The sequence below is a fragment of the Eleutherodactylus coqui genome, chromosome 12 (assembly GCF_035609145.1).
Source record: "Eleutherodactylus coqui strain aEleCoq1 chromosome 12, aEleCoq1.hap1, whole genome shotgun sequence".
Taxonomy (NCBI): Eukaryota; Metazoa; Chordata; class Amphibia; order Anura; family Eleutherodactylidae; genus Eleutherodactylus; species Eleutherodactylus coqui.
Genome location: NC_089848.1, coordinates 114,988,946 through 115,011,130, shown reverse-complemented (window position 1 = coordinate 115,011,130; position 22,185 = coordinate 114,988,946). Strand labels below are relative to the sequence as shown.

The window sequence follows — 22,185 nt, the reverse complement described above, 5'->3', positions numbered from 1 at the left end:
CCAATCAATCATCGATGACCTATCCGGAAGACACATCAGCAATAGTTAAAGTCCTGGAATACCCCTTTAATCCACTAAATCTAATGAGGTTTTCTGGATTTTCAGGAATCTCATTTGTTTGCAATGGAAGTTACATAAGGGGGACAAGCCCGGGCTACTGACATCACATGAGCGGAGTCATCCCGCAACACTCCCACAATTCCAATACACAAGCTTGTGACGTACAGAACTGGAGGATGAGCGTCCGCTGCGCAAAGAAACACCAGTATGCGAGGTAAACAGGAAAGAGTCACAAGACGTCTTCTGGGTGTCTCCACATATGAGCACCAAGTCACAGTTTACTTACAGGATTCAGCAGCTTAAAAAAAAGTTGAGACGTTTTGTAAACATTTATTCCTGTGCTGACCCCGACTCATATCCTGTATTATACTCCAGAGCTGCCCTCACTGTTCTGCTGGTGGAGTCACCGTGTTCATACATTATATATTCTATGCTGATCCTGCATGCTGTTGCATGTTAGTGGAAACAGTCAGCAAGCCTGAGGACAGACCCCCACCTTCCTAACAGCTGACCAGAGTTCCTACAATAAAGGCTGCTCTCACAGAGGGGTCTGTAAAAATGCGGCATTTAACAGCGTTTTTTTAATGCACGTCATCATTGCAATGAGTGAGGAGGTGCATTGAAAAAAAAGGCTAAAACGCACTTTAACCCCTTGAGTGGCGGGTTTCCTACCACCCTGTCGTGCCCACCAGAGCAGGTTTTTTAAAATGGTCTAATCATTGAATTTCAACTAATTTTGCAGTTGCGTCTCAAGAGCCATAACTTTTTCATTTTTCCATTGACATGGCCATATAAGGGCTTGTTTTTTGCGGGACAAGTTGTGATTTTTTAAACGGGGGGGGGAGGAAAACAAGAAATGGGGAAAAAAGAAAAAAAGGGGCCATGTCATTAAGGGGTTAAATAATGTATTAACTTCCTTCTCTGGGTCATTACGACGCACACGGATACCACATGTGTGATTGTATTTTTGATTTTTTTACAAAGTAAAGGGAGACAAGTGTTTTTATAATTTTTTTAAACTTTTTTTTTTTTTTTTTTTGTCCCTTTAGGGGACTTCCACAGGGACCCATCAGGACCCCCTGATCACATTCTGGGGGTCCGATGGTGACAGCCCTTTACATGCTGCAGTGACAGCCCTTTACATGCTGCAGTCACATAGACTGCAGCATGTAAAGGGTTAACACAGCAGAGATCGGAGGTTTTCTCTGATCTCTGCTGTAAGAGCAGGTACCTAGCTGTCCTCTGATAGCCAAGCACCAAGCTCTCCCTGCCACAGAGACCATCGGCTTGCTTCTGACAAGCCGATGGTCTCTATGGCAACCTGTAAACAAAGCAGGACATTGCCGACATGTCGGCAATATCTTCTGCTGGTTTTTCAAAGCCCTTGCTTTGTTCTCTGTGGGTCTGTGCAGGCAGAGCACACTGTCACAGCTTGTGGCATTGTGCTCTGCAGCTCCCATAGTGATACATAGCCCGGAAATCTTCCGGGCTATGTCACTATGAGCAGTGGAGCTCGTCCCGGAAAATTTCCGGGCGTGCCACTCAAGGGGTTAATAGAGCAGACAGCGTTCAAGAAACTCGAACGCCCGTCTGAGAAGCCCAATTGAAATCAATGGAGGAGTCTTACGCTGTGCAACATGGCCTGTGCGAGCCGCCTCAAGAGCGGTCATTTACTTCTAAGTCAGATGACGGTACTGTGCCTGGGGTGACTACAAAGTTTCCCAGAATCAAGTTCTCGAAAACACTCTGTGCAGACACTGAATAAGCAGGAGATGCTGGAGAATGTCAGCTCTGAAGGCTGCAGAAGTTTGTACATAAGCTAAAGTCCTCTAACTCCGCAGGAATGAGAGCTGCTCATTTAGAGAAGACCCTATATTGTACCGCAGCGTAGATGGAGTTTTGCACTTTATTTTGACAGATCTCAATATTCCACGTGGCAGCAGGTAACCCAACAGACATTAAACCAGCAGGGAGACAAGAAGTCGCTCCACCTGAGAGGCAACAGGAAATCAGCAAAACCGTGAGCGCGTCTGGAGCCCAGGTATAGTGCTGGTACAGAACCAGAGTTAAAGGGTTTCTCTGGGATGAAAGGATTGCTGATCTCTTCTCAGGGGTCAGCAGTAGTTGATCGGTGGGGTCCGCCACTTGGGACTCTCACCGATCAGCTGATTGAAGTGACAGTAGTGCTTGCCTGAGCACCAGACACTTCAATCCATACCAGGCGCAGTACTGTACATTGTATAGTGGCTGCATCTGGTATTGCAGCTCACCTGAGTGGGACTGAGCTGCTAACAAGTGACCGATGAACATGACATCACATAACCCAAGAAAGCTGATCGTCGGAATCTCAAACAGCAGATCACCACCGATCAAGTATTGATCACTTATCCTGAGGGTAGGTGATCACTTATCCTCAACAGTTCGGTCCCGGAAAATACTACGGTATTATAACAACCCACAACTTCCCAAAAAGTGAGCCCAAGAGTTTACTCTCTCACTCCACATACCGACCGCTCATACACCAGGCTCCACACACTGCTTCTTACCTTTTTGCCCTTCTTACTGTCATCTTCCATCTCTCACCTGCGGAGTCTCCTCCTCCTGCGATCCTGGGCGCTAGATGACGAGTGGGGAGAGGTGGGGGGTGGTGTTGCTGTCGCCCGTGATGGGGAGTTCAATGACATGCCTGCAGCACGGCAGCCACAGGTGGGGATTATGGGAACGAGGCACCCTCTGGTGGGAACGGCCGTGAAGCTGGATATGGAGTAGGGGCAGATGCGATGGGGCGATATTACTGGGGCGGTTGTACTGAATCCTGGTGGCAGTGTCCACGTGAGCGCTGCATCTGCAACAGGAAAACCAAATTAAAGGCTGGAAAGAAGAAAACGGGAATAGAAAATAGTGAGGCCCACTGGTGTGGTGATAAGAGAAGGGGACAGGTTGGGCCGGGCTCACACGAACGGGGAGGAATCCACATGTGGAAGGCCTGTGATACATTGCAGAAAGTAATTGTGGTTGGTTGCAGAAGATAGCAGATGTGAGTGTTTTTCCCCGGCGGATGTACGTATGCAGAGCATATTGCCCGCGAGCAAAAAAGATCGCAGGTAGGGAAACACCAAAAAGTAGTAGAACACCCCCCAGCTGAGAATTTGATACGGGGCGGGGAGAGCTGGGACACGCCGCGGGGAGAGCTGGGACACGCCGCGGGGAGAGCTGGGACACGCCGCGGGGAGAGCTGGGACACGCCGCGGGGAGAGCTGGGACACGCCGCGGGGAGAGCTGGGACACGCCGCGGGGAGAGCTGGGACACGCCGCGGGGAGAGCTGGGACACGCCGCGAGGATACTGGGCGGGGAGAGCTGGGACACGCCGCGGGCATAGCTGGGAGGGGAGAGCTGGGACTCGCCGCGGGCATAGCTGGGAGGGGAGAGCTGGGACACGCCGCGGGGATACTGGGCGGGGAGAGCTGGGACACGCCGCGGGCATAGCTGGGAGGGGAGAGCTGGGACACGCCGCGGGCATAGCTGGGAGGGGAGAGCTGGGACTCGCCGCGGGCATAGCTGGGAGGGGAGAGCTGGGACTCGCCGCGGGCATAGCTGGGAGGGGAGAGCTGGGACTCGCCGCGGGCATAGCTGGGAGGGGAGAGCTGGGACTCGCCGCGGGCATAGCTGGGAGGGGAGAGCTGGGACTCGCCGCGGGCATAGCTGGGACACGCCGCGGGGAGAGCTGGGAGGGGAGAGCTGGGAGGGGAGAGCTGGGAGGGGAGAGCTGGGAGGGGAGAGCTGGGAGGGGAGAGCTGGGAGGGGAGAGCTGGGAGGGGAGAGCTGGGACACGCCGCGGGGAGAGCTGGGAGGGGAGAGCTGGGACACGCCGCGGGGAGAGCTGGGAGGGGAGAGCTGGGACACGCCGCGGGGAGAGCTGGGAGGGGAGAGCTGGGACACGCCGCGGGGAGAGCTGGGAGGGGGAGAGCTGGGACACGCCGCAGGGAGAGCTGGGAGGGGAGAGCTGGGACACGCCGCGGGAAGAGCTGGGAGGGGAGAGCTGGGAGGAGGGGACAGGTTATACCCCTACACCCGGTAGTAAGGAGGAGGGCGCTACAGCCCCGCCATGGGGAGGGGACGGGCTGCAGCGCTCCAGCCCCGCCGTGGGGAGGGGAGGGGACGGGCTGCAGCGCTCCAGCCCCGCCGTGGGGAGGGGGAGGGGACGGGCTGCAGCGCTCCAGCCCCGCCGTGGGGAGGGGAGGGGACGGGCTGCAGCGCTCCAGCCCCGCCGTGGGGAGGGGAGGGGACGGGCTGCAGCGCTCCAGCCCCGCCGTGGGGAGCGGAGGGGACGGGCTGCAGCGCTCCAGCCCCGCCGTGGGGAGCGGAGGGGACGGGACGGGCTGCAGCGCTCCAGCCCCGCCGTGGGGAGGGGAGGGGAGGGGACGGGCTGCAGCGCTCCAGCCCCGCCGTGGGGAGGGGAGGGGACGGCTGCAGCGCTCCAGCCCCGCCGTGGGGAGGGGAGGGGACGGGCTGCAGCGCTCCAGCCCCGCCGTGGGGAGGGGAGGGGACGGGCTGCAGCGCTCCAGCCCCGCCGAGGGGAGGGGAGGGGAGGGGACGGGCTGCAGCGCTCCAGCCCCGCCGAGGGGAGGGGAGGGGACGGGCTGCAGCGCTCCAGCCCCGCCGAGGGGAGGGGAGGGGACGGGCTGCAGCGCTCCAGCCCCCGCCGAGGGGAGGGGAGGGGACGGGCTGCAGCGCTCCAGCCCCGCCGTGGGGAGGGGAGGGGACGGGCTGCAGCGCTCCAGCCCCGCCGTGGGGAGGGGAGGGGAGGGGACGGGCTGCAGCGCTCCAGCCCCGCCGTGGGGAGGGGAGGGGAGGGGACGGGCTGCAGCGCTCCAGCCCCGCCGTGGGGAGGGGAGGGGAGGGGACGGGCTGCAGCGCTCCAGCCCCGCCGTGGGGAGGGGAGGGGAGGGGACGGGCTGCAGCGCTCCAGCCCCGCCGTGGGGAGGGGACGGGCTGCAGCGCTCCAGCCCCGCCGTGGGGAGGGGACGGGCTGCAGCGCTCCAGCCCCGCCGTGGGGAGGGGAGGGGACGGGCTGCAGCGCTCCAGCCCCGCCGTGGGGAGGGGAGGGGACGGGCTGCAGCGCTCCAGCCCCGCCGTGGGGAGGGGAGGGGACGGGCTGCAGCGCTCCAGCCCCGCCGTGGGGAGGGGAGGGGAGGGGACGGGCTGCAGCGCTCCAGCCCCGCCGTGGGGAGGGGAGGGGAGGGGACGGGCTGCAGCGCTCCAGCCCCGCCGTGGGGAGGGGAGGGGAGGGGACGGGCTGCAGCGCTCCAGCCCCGCCGTGGGGAGGGGAGGGGAGGGGACGGGCTGCAGCGCTCCAGCCCCGCCGTGGGGAGGGGAGGGGAGGGGACGGGCTGCAGCGCTCCAGCCCCGCCGTGGGGAGGGGAGGGGAGGGGACGGGCTGCAGCGCTCCAGCCCCGCCGTGGGGAGGGGAGGGGAGGGGACGGGCTGCAGCGCTCCAGCCCCGCCGTGGGGAGGGGAGGGGAGGGGACGGGCTGCAGCGCTCCAGCCCCGCCGTGGGGAGGGGAGGGGAGGGGGACGGGCTGCAGCGCTCCAGCCCCGCCGTGGGGAGGGGAGGGGAGGGGACGGGCTGCAGCGCTCCAGCCCCGCCGTGGGGAGGGGAGGGGAGGGGACGGGCTGCAGCGCTCCAGCCCCGCCGTGGGGAGGGGAGGGGAGGGGACGGGCTGCAGCGCTCCAGCCCCGCCGTGGGGAGGGGAGGGGAGGGGACGGGCTGCAGCGCTCCAGCCCCGCCGTGGGGAGGGGAGGGGAGGGGACGGGCTGCAGCGCTCCAGCCCCGCCGTGGGGAGGGGAGGGGAGGGGACGGGCTGCAGCGCTCCAGCCCCGCCGTGGGGAGGGGAGGGGAGGGGACGGGCTGCAGCGCTCCAGCCCCGCCGTGGGGAGGGGAGGGGAGGGGACGGGCTGCAGCGCTCCAGCCCCGCCGTGGGGAGGGGAGGGGAGGGGACGGGCTGCAGCGCTCCAGCCCCGCCGTGGGGAGGGGAGGGGAGGGGACGGGCTGCAGCGCTCCAGCCCCGCCGTGGGGAGGGGAGGGGAGGGGACGGGCTGCAGCGCTCCAGCCCCGCCGTGGGGAGGGGAGGGGAGGGGACGGGCTGCAGCGCTCCAGCCCCGCCGTGGGGAGGGGAGGGGAGGGGACGGGCTGCAGCGCTCCAGCCCCGCCGTGGGGAGGGGAGGGGAGGGGACGGGCTGCAGCGCTCCAGCCCCGCCGTGGGGAGGGGAGGGGAGGGGACGGGCCTGCAGCGCTCCAGCCCCGCCGTGGGGAGGGGAGGGGAGGGGACGGGCTGCAGCGCTCCAGCCCCGCCGTGGGGAGGGGAGGGGAGGGGACGGGCTGCAGCGCTCCAGCCCCGCCGTGGGGAGGGGAGGGGACGGGCTGCAGCGCTCCAGCCCCGCCGTGGGGAGGGGAGGGGACGGGCTGCAGCGCTCCAGCCCCGCCGTGGGGAGGGGAGGGGACGGGCTGCAGCGCTCCAGCCCCGCCGTGGGGAGGGGAGGGGACGGGCTGCAGCGCTCCAGCCCCGCCGTGGGGAGGGGAGGGGACGGGCTGCAGCGCTCCAGCCCCGCCGTGGGGAGGGGAGGGGACGGGCTGCAGCGCTCCAGCCCCGCCGTGGGGAGGGGAGGGGACGGGCTGCAGCGCTCCAGCCCCGCCGTGGGGAGGGGACGGGCTGCAGCGCTCCAGCCCCGCCGTGGGGAGGGGACGGGCTGCAGCGCTCCAGCCCCGCCGTGGGGAGGGGACGGGCTGCAGCGCTCCAGCCCCGCCGTGGGGAGGGGACGGGCTGCAGCGCTCCAGCCCCGCCGTGGGGAGGGGACGGGCTGCAGCGCTCCAGCCCCGCCGTGGGGAGGGGACGGGCTGCAGCGCTCCAGCCCCGCCGTGGGGAGGGGACGGGCTGCAGCGCTCCAGCCCCGCCGTGGGGAGGGGACGGGCTGCAGCGCTCCAGCCCCGCCGTGGGGAGGGGACGGGCTGCAGCGCTCCAGCCCCGCCGTGGGGAGGGGACGGGCTGCAGCGCTCCAGCCCCGCCGTGGGGAGGGGACGGGCTGCAGCGCTCCAGCCCCGCCGTGGGGAGGGGACGGGCTGCAGCGCTCCAGCCCCCGCCGTGGGGAGGGGAGGGGACGGGCTGCAGCGCTCCAGCCCCGCCGTGGGGAGGGGAGGGGACGGGCTGCAGCGCTCCAGCCCCGCCGTGGGGAGGGGAGGGGACGGGCTGCAGCGCTCCAGCCCCGCCGTGGGGAGGGGACGGGCTGCAGCGCTCCAGCCCCGCCGTGGGGAGGGGAGGGGACAGGCTGCAGCGCTCCAGCCCCGCCGTGGGGAGGGGACAGGCTGCAGTTCTGCACCCCAGTCATAAGAGGAGGATGGAACAGGTAATAGCGCTACACCCCTGCGATGGGACAAGCTACAGCCCCACGAGGGGACGGGATGGGTTGCAGCGCTACACCCCGGTTATAAGAGGACGGGACAGGTAATAGCGCTACACCCTGGGGATAAGGAGGAGGTGAGACAGGATGATAGGAGGAGGGGTGATCCATAGCAGTGGGACACCAGTCCTAGAAGGAGGGGACACATAGTAGTGAGACACCGGGGATAGAAGGGAACCGATATCAGTGAGACACACTTTGGTGCTAGGAGGGGACAGGTAATAGTGAGGCACCCAGTGATGACGAACGAGGAGCACTCACAGTCCCGCCTCAGGCGTCCTCCGCCCCGCTCTCTTCCTCTCGCCGGCCGCCCCACAAGCTTTTCAAGTCTCCTGCCATGTTGGGTGTAGACTTCCCAGAATACAGCGCGGCACGAAAAGTGGAGGGGGCGTGGTTGGAGGACTGACGTCATGTGAGCGGCCGGACTACGGTGAGACGTTCTGCCCTTGTGTACTCTATGTCTTGTGTCATGTGCGGGCGGGGCTTGTTGGACCGTTATCCGCCATCTTACTGGAGGCAACTGATCAGCCAAGGAGAGGGGACGCTGTGATGTGAGTACAAGGCTGTGTCGTGTGTGTACATGGGGGGGGATCCCACGTGACCCTGCCTTGTAGCACAGCTGCATTATGTGCCGCACTAGATAGATGGGGGTAGCGATATGTGTGACACCTGGGAGAAGCCTTCACAGGGCGATACCTGAGCAGCAGGTCTTAGCAAAGTAGGAGAGATCTACCCAAGGGGGTGTGGCTTATATAAAAGGGCGGGGCTACATATATTTAGACTTCTTTTATTAAAGAGCTAGTCTGGGGAAAAAAGTGTATATATTGAAACCTTCTAGTAAACACAAGAAAAAACCTATATTAGTCTTACTCCGTCCCCCTCCGTCCCCCCCCCACCTCCATACCCCGCTGCGCTGGATTTCCAGCCCCGGCGTCCACGATTTTTCATATGGACCCTCGAATCACGGGGAGAAGATGGCTGCATGTGCCGTTATATATATATATATTCATCTTGAGTTCTCAAACTTTCAGCGCCGCATCACTTGTTCGCGGCGCCGGGTCTGTTTACAGGCTGCAGAGGCGGTCAGTGACGGGACATCACAGACTACTGCAGCAAGTCACCGGTTTCAGTGGTTGACTGCTGAGCTGTCTGATTGGCTGCAGCAGCCTGTGACATGCCAACCCGAGGCTGACTGCAGCCTATAAGTGGAGTAGAGCAGAGGTGCAGTAATGCCTGGGCCCAGGTTGGTTGAGTATAGGAGCTTTTATTTTATTTTTTCCATGGCAGCCTATAGAAAAAGAAAAAAACTTGGAAAACCCCTTTAAGGAGGTTTTCCAACTTTTTTTCTTGGGCCCCATGTGACCAAAAACTCTGTAAATTCAATATACTGATGGCGCTGTTGGACTTCCGCTGCCGCGGCATTTCACAAGTTACGTCACCCGGCAGGTTTAGGCTGGGTTCACACAGGGTGGATTTGGCGCGGTTTTGCCGCAGCAGATCCGCCCGTGGCAAAACTGCCCGCGGCCACTAATCTCGGGATTAGCCAGCCATATGGACGAGATTTCTCAGAAACCTCGTCCACACAGGACGGCTAATCCGCTGCGGTAAATCCAGCTGAAACCGCGGCTCCAGCCGCCGCAGCGGCGGTTTCAAAAGAAGCAGCATGTCTATTTACCTTTTCTTTTTTGTTCATTTATGTCATGGCTGCGCTCTCCTCTATGGGAGAGCCGGCTGCAACGGAAAAGCAAGCGGCCGGGCCGCTTCAAAGCCGCCGCGGCTTAAACCGCGGCGGTTCTCCTGGCAGAAATCTCGCGGTTTTTGCTGTGGCCAAACCGCGAGATTTCCGACGGGAATCCGCCCTGTGTGAACCCAGCCTCACGGACGCCTTTGGTGACTTCCCCATCAAGCGTGCTACTAGCTGAGGCTGTCATGTGGGTAGATAACCATGTGACCGCTGTAGGCCAAAGTAGGCATTTGAGCGGAGTAATGGCGGCGGGGAAGGAGTGCGGTTTCCTACCGCCACCATTGGTTTTATTATTAAAAAAAATAATAAAATAGACCTCTATTAGGCCGCGCTCACACGGCCGTAAACGTAAAACGCTGCGGAGCCAGCCGTGACCTTGTGCACCGCTGCGTATGGCGGTGAAATTGTACCGTGTATGATCGCGTACTCGCATGCGCAGTACATCTGTGGGTTTTTTTGTCTTTATGTCCCGCGCTGTCGCCAAGCCACGGGGTGTGTACATGTTATATATATAATTAATTATATTTTCTCTTCCCCCCCCCCCCCCCTCCACAAGTGGAAACTGCAATTGATTTCCGCTCGTGTGCAGGAAGCATCGTTTCCCCGCAGCACGCTATAGACGGTATTTGCTGCGGATCTGCGGTGCGGAAGCCTAATACTGATTCCACAGCAAAAATCCACCGTTGTGCGGACGGCCTAATGGTTCCGTGTCGGCACTCCTCATAGTCATGTGACCCTATATGTCTCTTCAGATCATGGCCACGCTGTTCCCGTCGCTGTTCCCACAAGTCACGGAGTCGCTGTGGTTTAACCTGGATCGGCCGTGCGTGGATGAGAACGAGCTGCAGCAGCAGGAGCAGCAGCACCAGGCCTGGGTGAGTCCACAGCATGGCCGCCACCTCCCTGCCGTTGCCTGTTGTACTCTAATGTCCATGTTCTCCCCAGCTCCAGAGTATCGCTGAAAAAGACAACAACCTGGTGCCGATCGGGAAACCCGCCTCCGAGGTGAGGACCATTCTACTAGGCGGCAGGGACACCGCGCATTGTATGCTGCACTGACGCGTCCACTTCTCTCCTTTCCCAATTCTTAGTAATACCTGAGGGAAAGTTGTGTGACAACTAATGCGGCCGACATTGTAGCCCATCGAGGATCGTCACCCAGCTTTCCCAGACCCCTGCACGGTGTATGCAGTGCTGTGAGTGAGAATCTCTGATCAGGCAGATTTACCTTTCTCACTCCTTGGTCATCGCCCGCTGATTTGCGCTAGCAAGCAGCACGATTTCACTTTAACCCTTTCCAATCCACTGTCTGATGTCTAAAGACATTCTGATTGAAGGCTGTACAGCTCTGTTGTCAGAAGACATCCAGCAGGGTATTATTACTGTAGATTACTGGTTGCTCTGTTGTCGGGGACCTCTCCAGCATGTCCCATACCGCAGTACTGGCTCTAGCCAGCAGATGGCGCCATTGTATAATGGCAGAAAGAGAAAGCCCCATAGGAAATCCTGAATTCAAAATTGGATTGCAAAGGGTTAAAATGCCGGATTGCCGGTCGACAATTAGAACAAATCCCGTTATAGTCAATGAGGATCCGTTCGCTTTCGTCATAAGATGGAACAGTTCACAAAGGGGGTGCCAATTTCCTGCTCTCCAAATGGAGCAGGAAAACTGAAACCGTGGATCCCAGCAAAACGCAGATATTGAAAAACACGGACTCTTGCTTTTCCGTTCACACTTGCAGATATGAATTGCGTATTCCATGAGCAGAAGAAAAATTACAGCATATTTTGCCGTGGACTCCGCACAGATGGCCTCCATTGAAGACCATGAAACGTATGGTCTGACCTGCAGACCATACGCAATTAATCTTGTGTTTGGACTGCGGGTACTTGCGTCATCGCTTAGCGATGGTACAGGAAATACAAACATTGGAAAAAAAAACGTACTGCGCATGACCGACGGCGAGCTGCTGTGGTCATCCGCAATACAGAAAATTCAGGTACGCAGGTTCGCCGGCTGGTCTCACAGACGGAATTCGGTCCGCCCGTGTGAGCCCGGCCTTAGCTATACAGCAGAGAATGTAACACTGGACGTCTTATTTACCATCTTTAGTTACTTCCTGTCAAGCCCAGAGCTGCATTCACAATTCTGCAGTCAGCTTTCTGGGATCGGTTATCTGCGTCTATGTCTTCATCATGCACTGCACTCTGCCACATCTTTTACATCAGTCTTAGGGTGGATTCAGACGACCGTATATCGGCTCGGTTTTCACGCCCAGCCGATATCGGTCGTCTCTCTCTGCGGGGGGGGGGGGGGGGGGGGAGCCTGGAAGAGCCAGGAGCAGGAACTGAGCTCCCGCCCCTCTCTGCCTCCTCTCCGCCCCTCTGCACTATTTGCAATGGGGAGAGGCGGGACGGGGTGGGGCTAATTCTTAAAACTTAGCCCCACGCCTGTCCTGCCTCCTCTCATTGCAAATAGTGCAGGGGGCAGAGAGGGGGTGGGAGCTCAGTTCCTGCTCCTGGCTCTTCCACCCCCCCCCCCCCCCATCCCGCAGATGAGGACACCGTATATCGGCTCGGCGTGAAAACCAAGCCGAAATACGGTCATCTGAATGCAGCCTTACGGAAAATCCTGGTGGAAACCCTACATTTCCCATGATGCGCTACAGCAGAGTCCTCCTCTAAAATGAGATTTATCAGTAAAGGTTCCACTAGTAGTCAGATCTAGGATCTCAATTATTTTTAAACTTGCGTTTGCCAGCCTTATGACGAGGAGGAAGAGGAAGACGACGAGGATGATGAGGATAGCGAGGAAGACTCTGAAGATGATGAGGACATGCAGGACATGGATGAGATGAATGACTACAACGAGTCTCCAGATGATGGTGAGATAGAGGTGAGTTGATGATCCCGTGATCCTGTGACGTCTTGGGCGCTCAGGACTGATTTCTCTTGATCGTCCTCAGGCTGATATGGAGGGAGCGGAGCAGGACCAGGACCAGTGGATGATCTGAGACTCCTTCACATGATGTTCGATCCCGAGATAACCTGTAGGAGGCAGCGCAGAATGGGTGGGGTGCTCCCTCTGCTGGATCCGCTCGTACAGATGCCGCCCAGAACTGCAGCCAGATTGTGGATCTCTCACTCAGGATCTGTTTAGTACATTGATAACTGACTATTGACCAGATCGGAGTGGACCTGCCCCGTTCTATTTGGTTTGGAGGGTGGGGGGATGTTTGTGACTGCTGTTACTTGATATTTATTGATTTTACAATAAACGCACAATTTTTATACAGCCGCCCCTTGTCATCTTTATCTGAGGTTCTGTCTTGTTAGTTCTCACGGTCGTCAAGTTCACTTGGCTGTAAGATCATTCGTTCTAGGCTTCTGAAAGTTGTAGAGTTTTCATTTCGTAGTTGTAAACTGGGAATGCTTTCATTCACTGACAACAAGCAGGGATCTTAACCCTTTCAAATCCAATTCCCCTGCCACCCTCACACTCCGCAGCTCTTGGGTGGGGAAAAAGCACCCGTTGTGGATTCCCTGGAATTACTCAACAGAAACATTAAATATATATTGTACAGTATTATTACGCATGATCCCGATGTGAAACACTCAGAACTCACGTTTATGTAAAAAAACAATTGCTAATACAATCCTCATTACAGGTCATTATTAGTTATAACATGCATTTATATAATAAGACTATTTAGAATTTCTCTAATATCTATCTCTGTAATTCAGTGCCAAACAAAGGCATCCTATAACTGCATTGCATATTTCTAACACTACGCAGGACAGCGCTCCAATGTCGGAGAGCTATCCTGCATGGTGTTAGAAATGGTGTCGGACCTCGTCTGACATTGGAGCAATGCAGAAACTCACAGAAAGGCTGGATTCAGATGTATATCGGCTGGGTTTTCACGCCCAGCCGATATACGTCGTCTCTCACTGCAGGGGAGGGGGGGGGGGGGCTGGAAGAGCCAGGAGCAGTGCTCTGCCTCCTCTCCTCCCCCCCTGCACTATTTGCAATTAGGAGAGGGGGTGGGGTGGGGCTAATTATCAGAATTTAGCCCCGCTCCAAACCACCTCCTTTCATTGCAAATAGTGCAGAGGAGGCAGAGAGGGGGCAGGAGCTCAGTTCCTGCTCCTGGCTCTTCCGATATACGTTCGTGTGAATCCAGCCTAAGTTTGTATTTTAGCTAGAGATGAGCGAACGTGCTCGGCCACGCCCCTTTTTCGCCCGAATACCGCGATTTTCGAGTGCTTCCGTACTCGGGCGAAAAAATTCTGGGGTCGCCGTGGCGGCGCGGGGGGTTGCAGCGGGGAGTGGGGGGGAGAGGGAGAGGGCTCCCCCCTGTTCCCCGCTGCTACCCCCCCACGCCTCCCCCCGCCCCCCGGTGCACCCGAGTACTTTTCACCTGAGTAGTGAAGTACTCGAAAATCGCGGCGCTCGATTGCGAAATCGCCCTTACCGAGTACGTTCGCTCATCTCTAATTTTAGCCAAAATACATAAGCTGACGGGCGACGGCAAGGCCACTGCGCACACACCAGAACCTACGCTATCTCGCTAATGGCTAAATAAAATCCCAGAGGTTCATGGTGATACCTTGCAGGGCAGGCCCGATCACCATATCCCCTAGTAGCATGCAGAGAGCCAGACTGCAATATGAGGGAGCTAAATGTTCAGTGCAGACTAATGTGCCGGCCAGTCGGAGCAGCATGTAGTGTCCTGGACTATCCATATGTACTAGGCGCAAAATGCATCAGATAGAGAAGTGGAAAGTTTCCACGATGAATCTGCAACCTTTTTGAAAAACGCTGTGGATTCTAAATCTGCAGCATGTCTATTTATTCTGCGCCTTTCTGCTGTGGATTTCAACCCTTTGGTTAAAATCCACAGACAATCCACAACTTCGACCACCTGTGTACACAAGCAGCTTTTTGCTGAGGAATCCACGATGGGCGGATCCCCAGCAAATACCAAAATCGATTCCTTCTAAACACAAGCAATAACCAATGGTTTCTGCTTGCGAAGGAAAAAAAAAATCGCAGCATTCTCCATTATTGGACGGATTTCACACAGACTGTTTCTACTAAAGTCAATGGAAGCCATCCGACCTGCGGCCCTTCCTTAATTGAGATTGTGGAAAAGTTGCGAATTCTGCGTCATCACTAGTTGGTCATGTGGGAAAGGCAGGAGTTTAAAAAAATATATAAATTCTGTACTGTGCATGTCTGACAGCGAGCCGTGAGGACTGTCCGCAGTACAGAAAAAGAAAAGAAACTACAGGTACGTGTGGACGTTGCTGCTGCTGCTGCTGCCAGCGTCGGATTTCGCTGCGGGCTCCTGCATGCAGATTCTGGCTCTGCCCTGTGCAGGCGGCCTTAAACCTTTATTCTGCCACGCTGCACATCTTGTCTCTGCTGGGAAGAAAGAAAAAATTATATATAAGCCCCGATTTAAAGAACTATCACAACACACTAAATACAGCCCATAAAACAGAGAACTACCGCTTCAGCTCTGCTACATCTGTGCTAAGTTTCTGCTATTCTAATGCATGTTCTCCCTCTGCTGCACAATGTGAGTATTGCATCCATTCAGACCGCACCATTTTCGGTCTCCGGAGGGGGATCTGTTTTCTACATCTCTACTCTCTACTTCTTCCTCAGCTCTCTTGTCAGATTGATACAAATTCCACATTGAACGGTATTATAAACATCTTGTGTATATTGTCAATCAGCGCGATCGTAGTATCAGCGTGTAATACTCTGTGATGATAATGGTATCGCCCAGAGGAAGGAAGCGGCCGGGCTGGAGAGAGGCGGTTGAGACTACACGTGGCCGGCAGCGGGTGAGGGCGGCTGTGCTCTGCTCTCCTGGTTGTGGGTTAGGCTTTCAGTTAGTCTATATGAGTTGGGAGAGCAGTGAGGATGATGAGCGGCTACAGATCGGCCCTGGTATGTATATAACGTGCTGTACATAATAAGCTTATAATACTACATCTGTATGATGCAGCCCTAAGGACACTATGTCTCCTGACCATTATAAATGCAAGGATTGATAGTTCATACATGGACGGCATTGTGTGGTCATGGAGTGATAGTGGCCAGATATTGTAATACCTGTTCGGCAGTGAAGGAAGCGTCCTGAGCCATGCCTGTAGAGGGAGGGATCTGTAATAATTACTTGGCGGTAGTATATGGCACCAATGACTACTTACTGAAGAACAAGTCAGTATTGGGTAGGAAGGTTCCAGGTTGATTGTGTGATTTTTATATCAAATGGGCTGGTGTAGGGCATAAAGGCCCTGTGCTGGTCACGTGACCTTATATAAGATGGGCTGGTGTAGGGTATAAAGGCCCTGTGCTGGTCACGTGACCTTATATAAGATGGGCTGGTGTAGGGTATAAAGGCTCTGTGCCGGTCACGTGACCTTATTACTCAGATTGGTGCAGGTACTCCAGCATGGTGGGGCTTGTGGTAGTCCTGTCCATTCCTGTAGATCTGCAAGATCAGACTTGGGACGGTTTGAGGCCTCTGCCTGCTCCTCCTGGCAGAGGTTATAAAAATCCCAGACACCTTGTAAATGTTATATATGGACTATATAGGGTATTAAAAACTTATATTGTTTTGTCCCTCAGTTGTATCCACCATGACAAAAACTATGAAACCGCACAATAGACGGGAATGTATATGGCGGTGATAAATATCGCATGGAGAGGGGGACGGAACAGCTGAAGGAGCTCCTAATGGAGAAGGTAAGATGATGTGATACCTAGAGTGATGAGCAGGTCTTCCAGCATGGTGGGGCTTGTAGCAGTCCTATTCATTCCTGTAGACTCTGCTAGATCAGACTTGGGATGGTTTGAGGCCTCTGCCTGCTCCTCCTGGCAGAGGTTATAGAAATCCCAGACATGTTATATAGGAGAGAGAAGTACCAGGTTATTGAAAGACATTAGTATGGAGAAGGTATTGTTCCTGACCTGGTGCAAATGGTCCACCCCTAACTTGTGAATTAGTTGACCTTGACACCCCCTTCCAGATGATGCTTATATTATATCGCATAGACTCATGGGATTGTTTCGTGTTCCTTTTGTCTTTCAGAGTATGGACTGTCTGATGAATACATCACCACAAGGTGTGTATGGTCCTCTGAAAGTTCTTCAGGGCAGGTCTTCCAGCATGGTGGGGCTTGTGGTAGTCCTGGCCATTCCTGTAGATCTGCAAGATCAGACTTGGGACGGTTTGAGGCCTCTGCCTGCTCCTCCTGGCAGAGGTTATAGAAATCCCAGACACCGTGTGAATTTATAATGGCCTTTATAGGGTATTAAACACTTATTGTTTTGTCCCTCAGTTGTATCCACCATGACAAAAACCATGAAACCGCACAATAGATGGGAACATATATGGCGGTGATAAATATCGAATGGAGAGGGGGACGGAACAGGTGAAGGAGCTCCTAATGGAGAAGGTAAGACGATGTGATACCTAGAGTGATGAGCAGGTCTTCCAGCATGGTGGGGCTTGTAGTAGTCCTAGTCATTCCTGTAGACTCTGCTAGATCAGACTTGGGACGGTTTGAGGCCTCTGCCTGCTCTTCCTGGCAGAGGTTATAGAACTCTCACACACCTATTCTCAAAAGTTGACATTGACACCCCCTTCCAGATGATGCTTATATTGTATCGCATAGACTCACGATATTGTTTTGTGTTCCTTTTGTCTTTCAGGATATGGACTGTCTGATGAATACATCACCACAAGGTGTGTATGGTCCTCTGAAAGTTCTTCAGGGCAGGTCTTCCAGCATGTTGGGGCTTTTAGTAGTTCTGTCCATTCCTGTAGATCTGCTAGATCAGACTTGGGACGGTTTGAGGCCTCTGCCTGCTCCTCCTGGCAGAGGTTATAGAAATCCCAGACACCTTGTAAATGTTATATATGGACTATATAGGCTACCCTATAGGGTATCAACCACTTATATTGTTTGTCCCTCAGTTGTATCCACTGTGACACACAACCCATGAAACTGCATGATAGATGGGAACATATATCGCGGTGATAAATATCGCATGGAGCAGGAGGACGGAACAGCTGAAGGAGCTCCTAATGGAGAAGGTAAGAGCATATGATATCTGCAGTGGTAAGCAGGTCTTCCAGCATGGTGGGGCTTGTAGTAGTCCTATCCATTCCTGTAGATCTGCTAGATCAGACTTGGGACGGTTTGAGGCCTCTGCCTGCTCCTCCTGGCAGAGGTTATAGAAATCCCAGACACCGTGTGAATGTTATGTATGGCCTTTATAGGGTATTAAACACTTATTGTTTTGTCCCTCAGTTGTATCCACCATGACAAAAACCATGAAACAGCACAATAGACGGGAATGTATATGGCGGTGATCGCATGGCGAGGGGGACGGAACAGGTGAAGGAGCTCCTAATGGAGAAGGTAAGATGATGTGATACCTAGAGTGATGAGCAGGTCTTCCAGCATGGTGGGGCTTGTAGTAGCCCTTTTCATTCCTGTAGACTCTGCTAAATCAGACTTGGGATGGTTTGAGGCCTCTGCCTGCTCCTCCTGGCAGAGGTTATAGAAATCCCAGACACCTTGTAAATGTTATATATGGACTATATAGGCTACCCTACAGGGTATCAAACACTTTATATTGTTTGTCCCTCAGTTGTATCCACCGTGACACACAACCCATGGAAACGTATATGGCGGTGATAAATATTGCATTGAGCAGGAGGACGGAAGAGCTGAAGGAGCTCCTAATGGAGAAGGTAAGAGCATATGATATCTGCAGTGGTAAGCAGGTCTTCCAGCATGGTGGGGCTTGTGGTAGTCCTATCCATTCCTGTAGATCTGCTAGATCAGACTTGGGACGGTTTGAGGCCTCTGCCTGCTCCTCCTGGCAGAGGTTAATAAAAATTCCAGACATGTTATATAGGAGGAGAGAAGTACCAGGTTATTGAAAGACATTAGTATGGAGAAGGGATTGTTCCTGCCCTGGTTCAAATGGTCCACCCCTAACTTGTGAATTAGTTTAAGAGGGGCTTTGTAGGTGAACACTACTGATTATCCCTTAGGCTAGGTAATTAAAGGGGTTGTCCCGAGGCAGCAAGTGGGTCTATACACTTCTGTATGGCCATAATAATGCACTTTGTAATGTACATTGTGCATTAATTATGAGCCATACAGAAGTTATAAAAAGTTTTATACTTACCTGCTCCGTTGCTGGCGTCCTCGTCTCCATGGTGCCGACTAATTTTCGCCCTCCGATGGCCAAATTAGCCGCGCTTGCGCAGTCCGGGTCTTCTCCTCTTCTCTATGGGGCTCCGTGTAGCTCCGCCCCGTCACGTGCCGATTCCAGCCAATCAGGAGGCTGGAATCGGCAATGGACCGCACAGAAGCCCTGCGGTCCATGAAGACAGAGGATCCCGGCGGCCATCTTCAGCAGGTGAGTATGAAGACGCCGGACCGCCGGGATTCAGGTAAGCGCTGTGCGGGTGGTTTTTTTAACCCCTGCATCGGGGTTGTCTCGCGCCGAACGGGGGGGGGTTTAAGAAAAAAAAAAACCCGTTTCGGCGCGGGACATCTCCTTTAATACCAGATGAATGGCATTTATACCACTTGGGGAGTCCCTGCCGATCAGCTGCTGTCATATCAGTGTGCGATATCAAAGGTTAGAACAGCGCTCCACCGAATAAACTTATTATGCCTGAGAAAGTCGCAGTGTGGTGACGAAACGCGTTGCAATTATTGGAATAAGTTGTATGTGGATAATATCCAGGAGTCGTTTTCCACCGAGCGCTGGGACTTTTTTCAGCTATATTGGTATTTTACATCACTGGGCGAGAGCTGCAATACCAAACTGGGTCGCAGCCGAAAGGACAGCATTATAAGTTTTCCGGTTGGCTGACTCTTCTGATTGGCAGGGGTCCTGAGAAGCGGACCCCTGCCTATTTGCTATTGATGACCTATGCTAAGGATAAGTCATCAGTAAAGTTCAACCAGATAACGCCTTAATGCTATAGGATGTACAGTTAAGTCCTGCAGTGTCGGGGTATGTATGAAAACTTCATACAGTGTGGGCACCGGCTGTTTCTTACAGACGGCACCGATGAGCTGCGCAGCTCATCTGAGTTGTTGACCTTTTAAATGCCGCTGTCAAATCTGACAGCGGCATTTAAATCCCCTGGCCGATGTTTAGGGGTCCCGTACGCCCCCCCTATGAGACTCCAGGTTGCCGTGCGGGTGTCATGGCAACTGGGGGCCTTAGGGTGGCTTGATAGACTGCCTGTCCGATTGCAGTATGATGTAATGCTATGGCATTACATCATACTGCAGGAGCGATCAAAGCATCGCATGTTTCCTCTGGGGACTAAAAAAAAAAAACAGTGAAGTTTAAAAAAATACAACTTTTGCCATATTTAATAAAATCTAAAAGAGTTTAATAAAAACACATATTTGGTATCGCTGTGTCCGTAAAAGTCTGATCTCTCATTATTTACCCCAATGGTGAATGTGGTCCAAGAAAAAACCTGCTAGAATTAAGAGGTTAAAGATGGTGGCACCTAATTCAGTTCTTTATGGTCTGTTCTCAAGTGTCATATGACTAAATAATAATGGGCCCTTTTGTATGGGGTCCAATCAGACAGGCCGATTGTCTGTGGCCTAGTGATTTTCGCTCTTGTGCTTTCACACAGGAGCGCTCGGTGAATGGAGGCGAAGCGGTCAGATCTTTCCAGCTGCCGCCTCCATTCACAGTAAACAGGCAGTTGTTACTAGATGAATGACTGCCTGTTTACACAGGTCGATCGTCATTTGAAAACTGAGTGATAAGCGAACGAATCCTCGTGGTTCAGTCACTGGCAGTTTACACTGAATGATATTGTTCAGATTCCCTCGCTCCAGCCAGAATCTGAAGATAATCGTTGCATGTAAATGGGACTTCGGAGCTTTACTTAGTTTTGAGAAATGCTGTTTTCACTTGTGTTCATTCTGCTCCTCTTATTAATTCATCTACTGTCTACTTTTACTTACAGCAGAACGAGCCGGGCTGTAGAAGACGGAAATGATTCTTGTGTTATCCTGGTGGCCTTCTCGTCGGCCGTCTGTTATAAGGAAGTGACTACAAGGGGTGTCTGCTGCCGGCCGTGGATTATGTCTTTAATGTTGTGCCTGGTCTAAATAAAATATAAAATTGGTCATCAGTAACACGCGTGCCCCTGTTTACTCCCCCCCCCCCCCCCCCCCCCCCCCCCCCCCTCACACTTTCCACAGTAGCTGGGGCATCAATAGGAGGGGGCACACCTCCTTGTGTGACAGTTACTGTTTGAGCTGCTCTGTGTCTGCTAGGACCCTGCAGCTCTGCTGTGGCAGGGGGCACCCAATGATCATCCATGCTGAATAGTGGAAGTGGCACTTCTGCTTTCTCCATTTTCTACATAGCGCTTCACTGACTGCTATGTAGTCTGCAAGAGAGGAGGCAGAAGCTGGCCAGCGTGCGATGCAACTTTTACAGTAGGAAATCCTACCAAAAAAACTCTAAGCCTTGTCTGCACGAATCTATCACCCAACAGGCGCTGTCGGCTCTGCCGCGTGTCTCCTCGGCAGCTCTGGCAGACTTGCTTGTAGGTTTCAGTCAATGCTTCCTGGTTTGGAGGTTCAAAATCCCCACCTCCAGGAAGTGCTGACTGAGCTGCGGCGCTTGAGAACCAATCACAGCCATTCAATGGCTCATCTGTAATTGATTCATCAAGTGCTGCAGTGATTGGCTGAGCTGTGGCGCTTCCTGGAGGTGGTGATTTTTGACCCTTCAAACCAGGAAGCGTTTGCTAAAAACTACAAGCAAGTCTGCTGGAGCTGCAGAGGAGACGTGCAATGGGACCTGACAGTGGCTGTTAAAGTTTTTTTTTTTTTTTTTTTTTTTTTTTTTTTATGCAGCTATGGCTTATTTTAGGGCTCTTCCATAGGACTACTACGTGTGAAGTACCATACAAGAAAATCTGCCCATAGTAACCAATCACTGCACTGCTTTCATTTTATACTACTGAGGTAAATTGAAAGCTATGCTGTGATTGGTTGTAATGGACAACAAAGGCATTTTCTTCTAGACAGTGTGGTGGTGGGTTACTTTTCATTGGACCATCCTGAATGATGGAGAGATTAGTAACACTTTGTGTTTTGGAGACATTGCCATACTGAAGCACTTCCAAGGGCCACAAGGGTATTCCCATCTAAGTATATGCCATAATAAATCAAAAGTATGTTCCACTACCAGGACTTCCACCTCTTGGGAGAATGGGGGTCACTCCAGAGTGAGGGAGACTATGTGGTTCTCTCAGTTGTAGATGCTGGACGTTGAGGTAATGATCTGGCATTTCACAAGTCCTATAAACTACAATGGAGAGAGCTGAAAGCCTATACAAGGTCTCCAAGGGTGGCTTCACATCTGCGCTGGGGATTCCGCTTTCCTGCTCTGTTCAGGGAGCAGGAAAGGGGAATCCCTGCGGCGAAACGTTTCCGTCTGGATGGAACCCAACAGCGCCGGACGTACCTCATTGACTATAATAGGGTCTGTCTGCTTTTTGCTCAGCTGTCCGGCTTTTGGACAGAAGAAAAAGTGCTGCATGCAGGGCTTTCTCTTCCGGTATATGTGATAAAACCTCCAACGAGGCAGGTTCACATTTGCGTCAGAACCACTAACTCATATATTCATTTCTGGAGGGCCAAACGGGTTAAGAGACTTTTATTCAAATATATAGGGCACTCGGCCATGGCTACACAGTGCAGCCTTAGTACTTGTCCGCTGCTGATGCCCTGCTATGGGCCACTACGCTTCACCCTGAGGCTACCTACACACGGGCAAGCGCGACATTATGCTGTGAAACTCGGCTCGGTATCACTCGTGAACGTACAATTG

At 54.5% G+C, this 22,185-nt stretch overlaps 2 protein-coding genes, 1 long non-coding RNA gene and 8 other non-coding genes across 16 annotated transcripts in view; 10 read left to right on the top strand and 1 right to left on the bottom strand.

The window, feature by feature from the left end:
* Nucleotides 1-7,882, bottom strand: part of CCM2 (CCM2 scaffold protein) — a 35,890-nt gene extending 28,008 nt beyond the window's left edge. For both annotated transcript variants that reach the window (XM_066585610.1, XM_066585611.1), the window contains exons 1-2: nucleotides 7,778-7,882; nucleotides 2,607-2,905 (exon numbers count right to left, since the gene is read on the bottom strand). In XM_066585610.1, coding sequence (XP_066441707.1) covers nucleotides 2,607-2,636 — 30 coding nt within the window. In that variant the 5' untranslated portion in view covers nucleotides 2,637-2,905; nucleotides 7,778-7,882. The remainder of the gene's footprint in view (nucleotides 1-2,606; nucleotides 2,906-7,777) is intronic.
* Nucleotides 7,883-7,995: 113 nt separating this feature from the next.
* Nucleotides 7,996-12,555, top strand: ANAPC15 (anaphase promoting complex subunit 15). 2 transcript variants are annotated; one of them, XM_066584968.1, is made up of 5 exons: nucleotides 7,996-8,067; nucleotides 10,013-10,135; nucleotides 10,206-10,265; nucleotides 12,022-12,156; nucleotides 12,227-12,555. In XM_066584968.1, exons 2-5 carry the CDS (start codon nucleotides 10,016-10,018, stop codon nucleotides 12,272-12,274), a joined length of 363 nt encoding a protein of 120 aa, XP_066441065.1. In that variant the 5' UTR covers nucleotides 7,996-8,067; nucleotides 10,013-10,015; the 3' UTR covers nucleotides 12,275-12,555. The 2 variants fall into 2 exon arrangements, with proteins under 2 accessions (XP_066441065.1, XP_066441064.1); XM_066584967.1 differs by lacking the exon at nucleotides 7,996-8,067 and having other exon boundaries at nucleotides 10,001-10,135.
* A 2,511-nt stretch (nucleotides 12,556-15,066) lies between these two features.
* On the top strand, nucleotides 15,067-20,477 carry LOC136586673 (uncharacterized). Of its 4 annotated transcripts, XR_010787313.1 has the most exons (9): nucleotides 15,067-15,222; nucleotides 15,907-16,023; nucleotides 16,370-16,403; nucleotides 16,620-16,736; nucleotides 16,993-17,026; nucleotides 17,258-17,377; nucleotides 17,595-17,705; nucleotides 17,938-18,040; nucleotides 20,306-20,477. It is a non-coding gene; the product is annotated as an uncharacterized lncRNA (long non-coding RNA). The 4 variants fall into 4 exon arrangements; XR_010787314.1 differs by lacking the exon at nucleotides 16,370-16,403; XR_010787315.1 differs by lacking the exon at nucleotides 16,993-17,026.
* Nucleotides 15,715-15,846, top strand: LOC136587255 (small nucleolar RNA SNORA9). The gene has a single exon (XR_010787442.1). It is a non-coding gene; the product is annotated as a small nucleolar RNA SNORA9 (small nucleolar RNA).
* Nucleotides 16,051-16,183, top strand: LOC136587258 (small nucleolar RNA SNORA9). Its single transcript, XR_010787445.1, has one exon. It is a non-coding gene; the product is annotated as a small nucleolar RNA SNORA9 (small nucleolar RNA).
* LOC136587256 (small nucleolar RNA SNORA9) lies at nucleotides 16,432-16,563 on the top strand. Its single transcript, XR_010787443.1, has one exon. It is a non-coding gene; the product is annotated as a small nucleolar RNA SNORA9 (small nucleolar RNA).
* On the top strand, nucleotides 16,764-16,896 carry LOC136587260 (small nucleolar RNA SNORA9). Its single transcript, XR_010787447.1, has one exon. It is a non-coding gene; the product is annotated as a small nucleolar RNA SNORA9 (small nucleolar RNA).
* LOC136587259 (small nucleolar RNA SNORA9) lies at nucleotides 17,055-17,186 on the top strand. Its single transcript, XR_010787446.1, has one exon. It is a non-coding gene; the product is annotated as a small nucleolar RNA SNORA9 (small nucleolar RNA).
* On the top strand, nucleotides 17,405-17,536 carry LOC136587253 (small nucleolar RNA SNORA9). Its single transcript, XR_010787440.1, has one exon. It is a non-coding gene; the product is annotated as a small nucleolar RNA SNORA9 (small nucleolar RNA).
* On the top strand, nucleotides 17,733-17,865 carry LOC136587254 (small nucleolar RNA SNORA9). The gene has a single exon (XR_010787441.1). It is a non-coding gene; the product is annotated as a small nucleolar RNA SNORA9 (small nucleolar RNA).
* On the top strand, nucleotides 18,068-18,200 carry LOC136587261 (small nucleolar RNA SNORA9). Its single transcript, XR_010787448.1, has one exon. It is a non-coding gene; the product is annotated as a small nucleolar RNA SNORA9 (small nucleolar RNA).
* Nucleotides 20,478-22,185: the final 1,708 nt, after the last annotated feature.

Bases quoted from the DNA above. Each gene is read 5' to 3' on its own strand.
- ANAPC15 (XM_066584967.1), top strand. From the start codon at position 10,001: ATGTCTCTTCAGATCATGGCCACGCTGTTCCCGTCGCTGTTCCCACAA. The intron at 10,136-10,205 runs GTGAGTCCACAG...TGTTCTCCCCAG, and splicing joins AGCAGCAGCACCAGGCCTGG to CTCCAGAGTATCGCTGAAAA. The intron at 12,157-12,226 runs GTGAGTTGATGA...GATCGTCCTCAG, and splicing joins CAGATGATGGTGAGATAGAG to GCTGATATGGAGGGAGCGGA.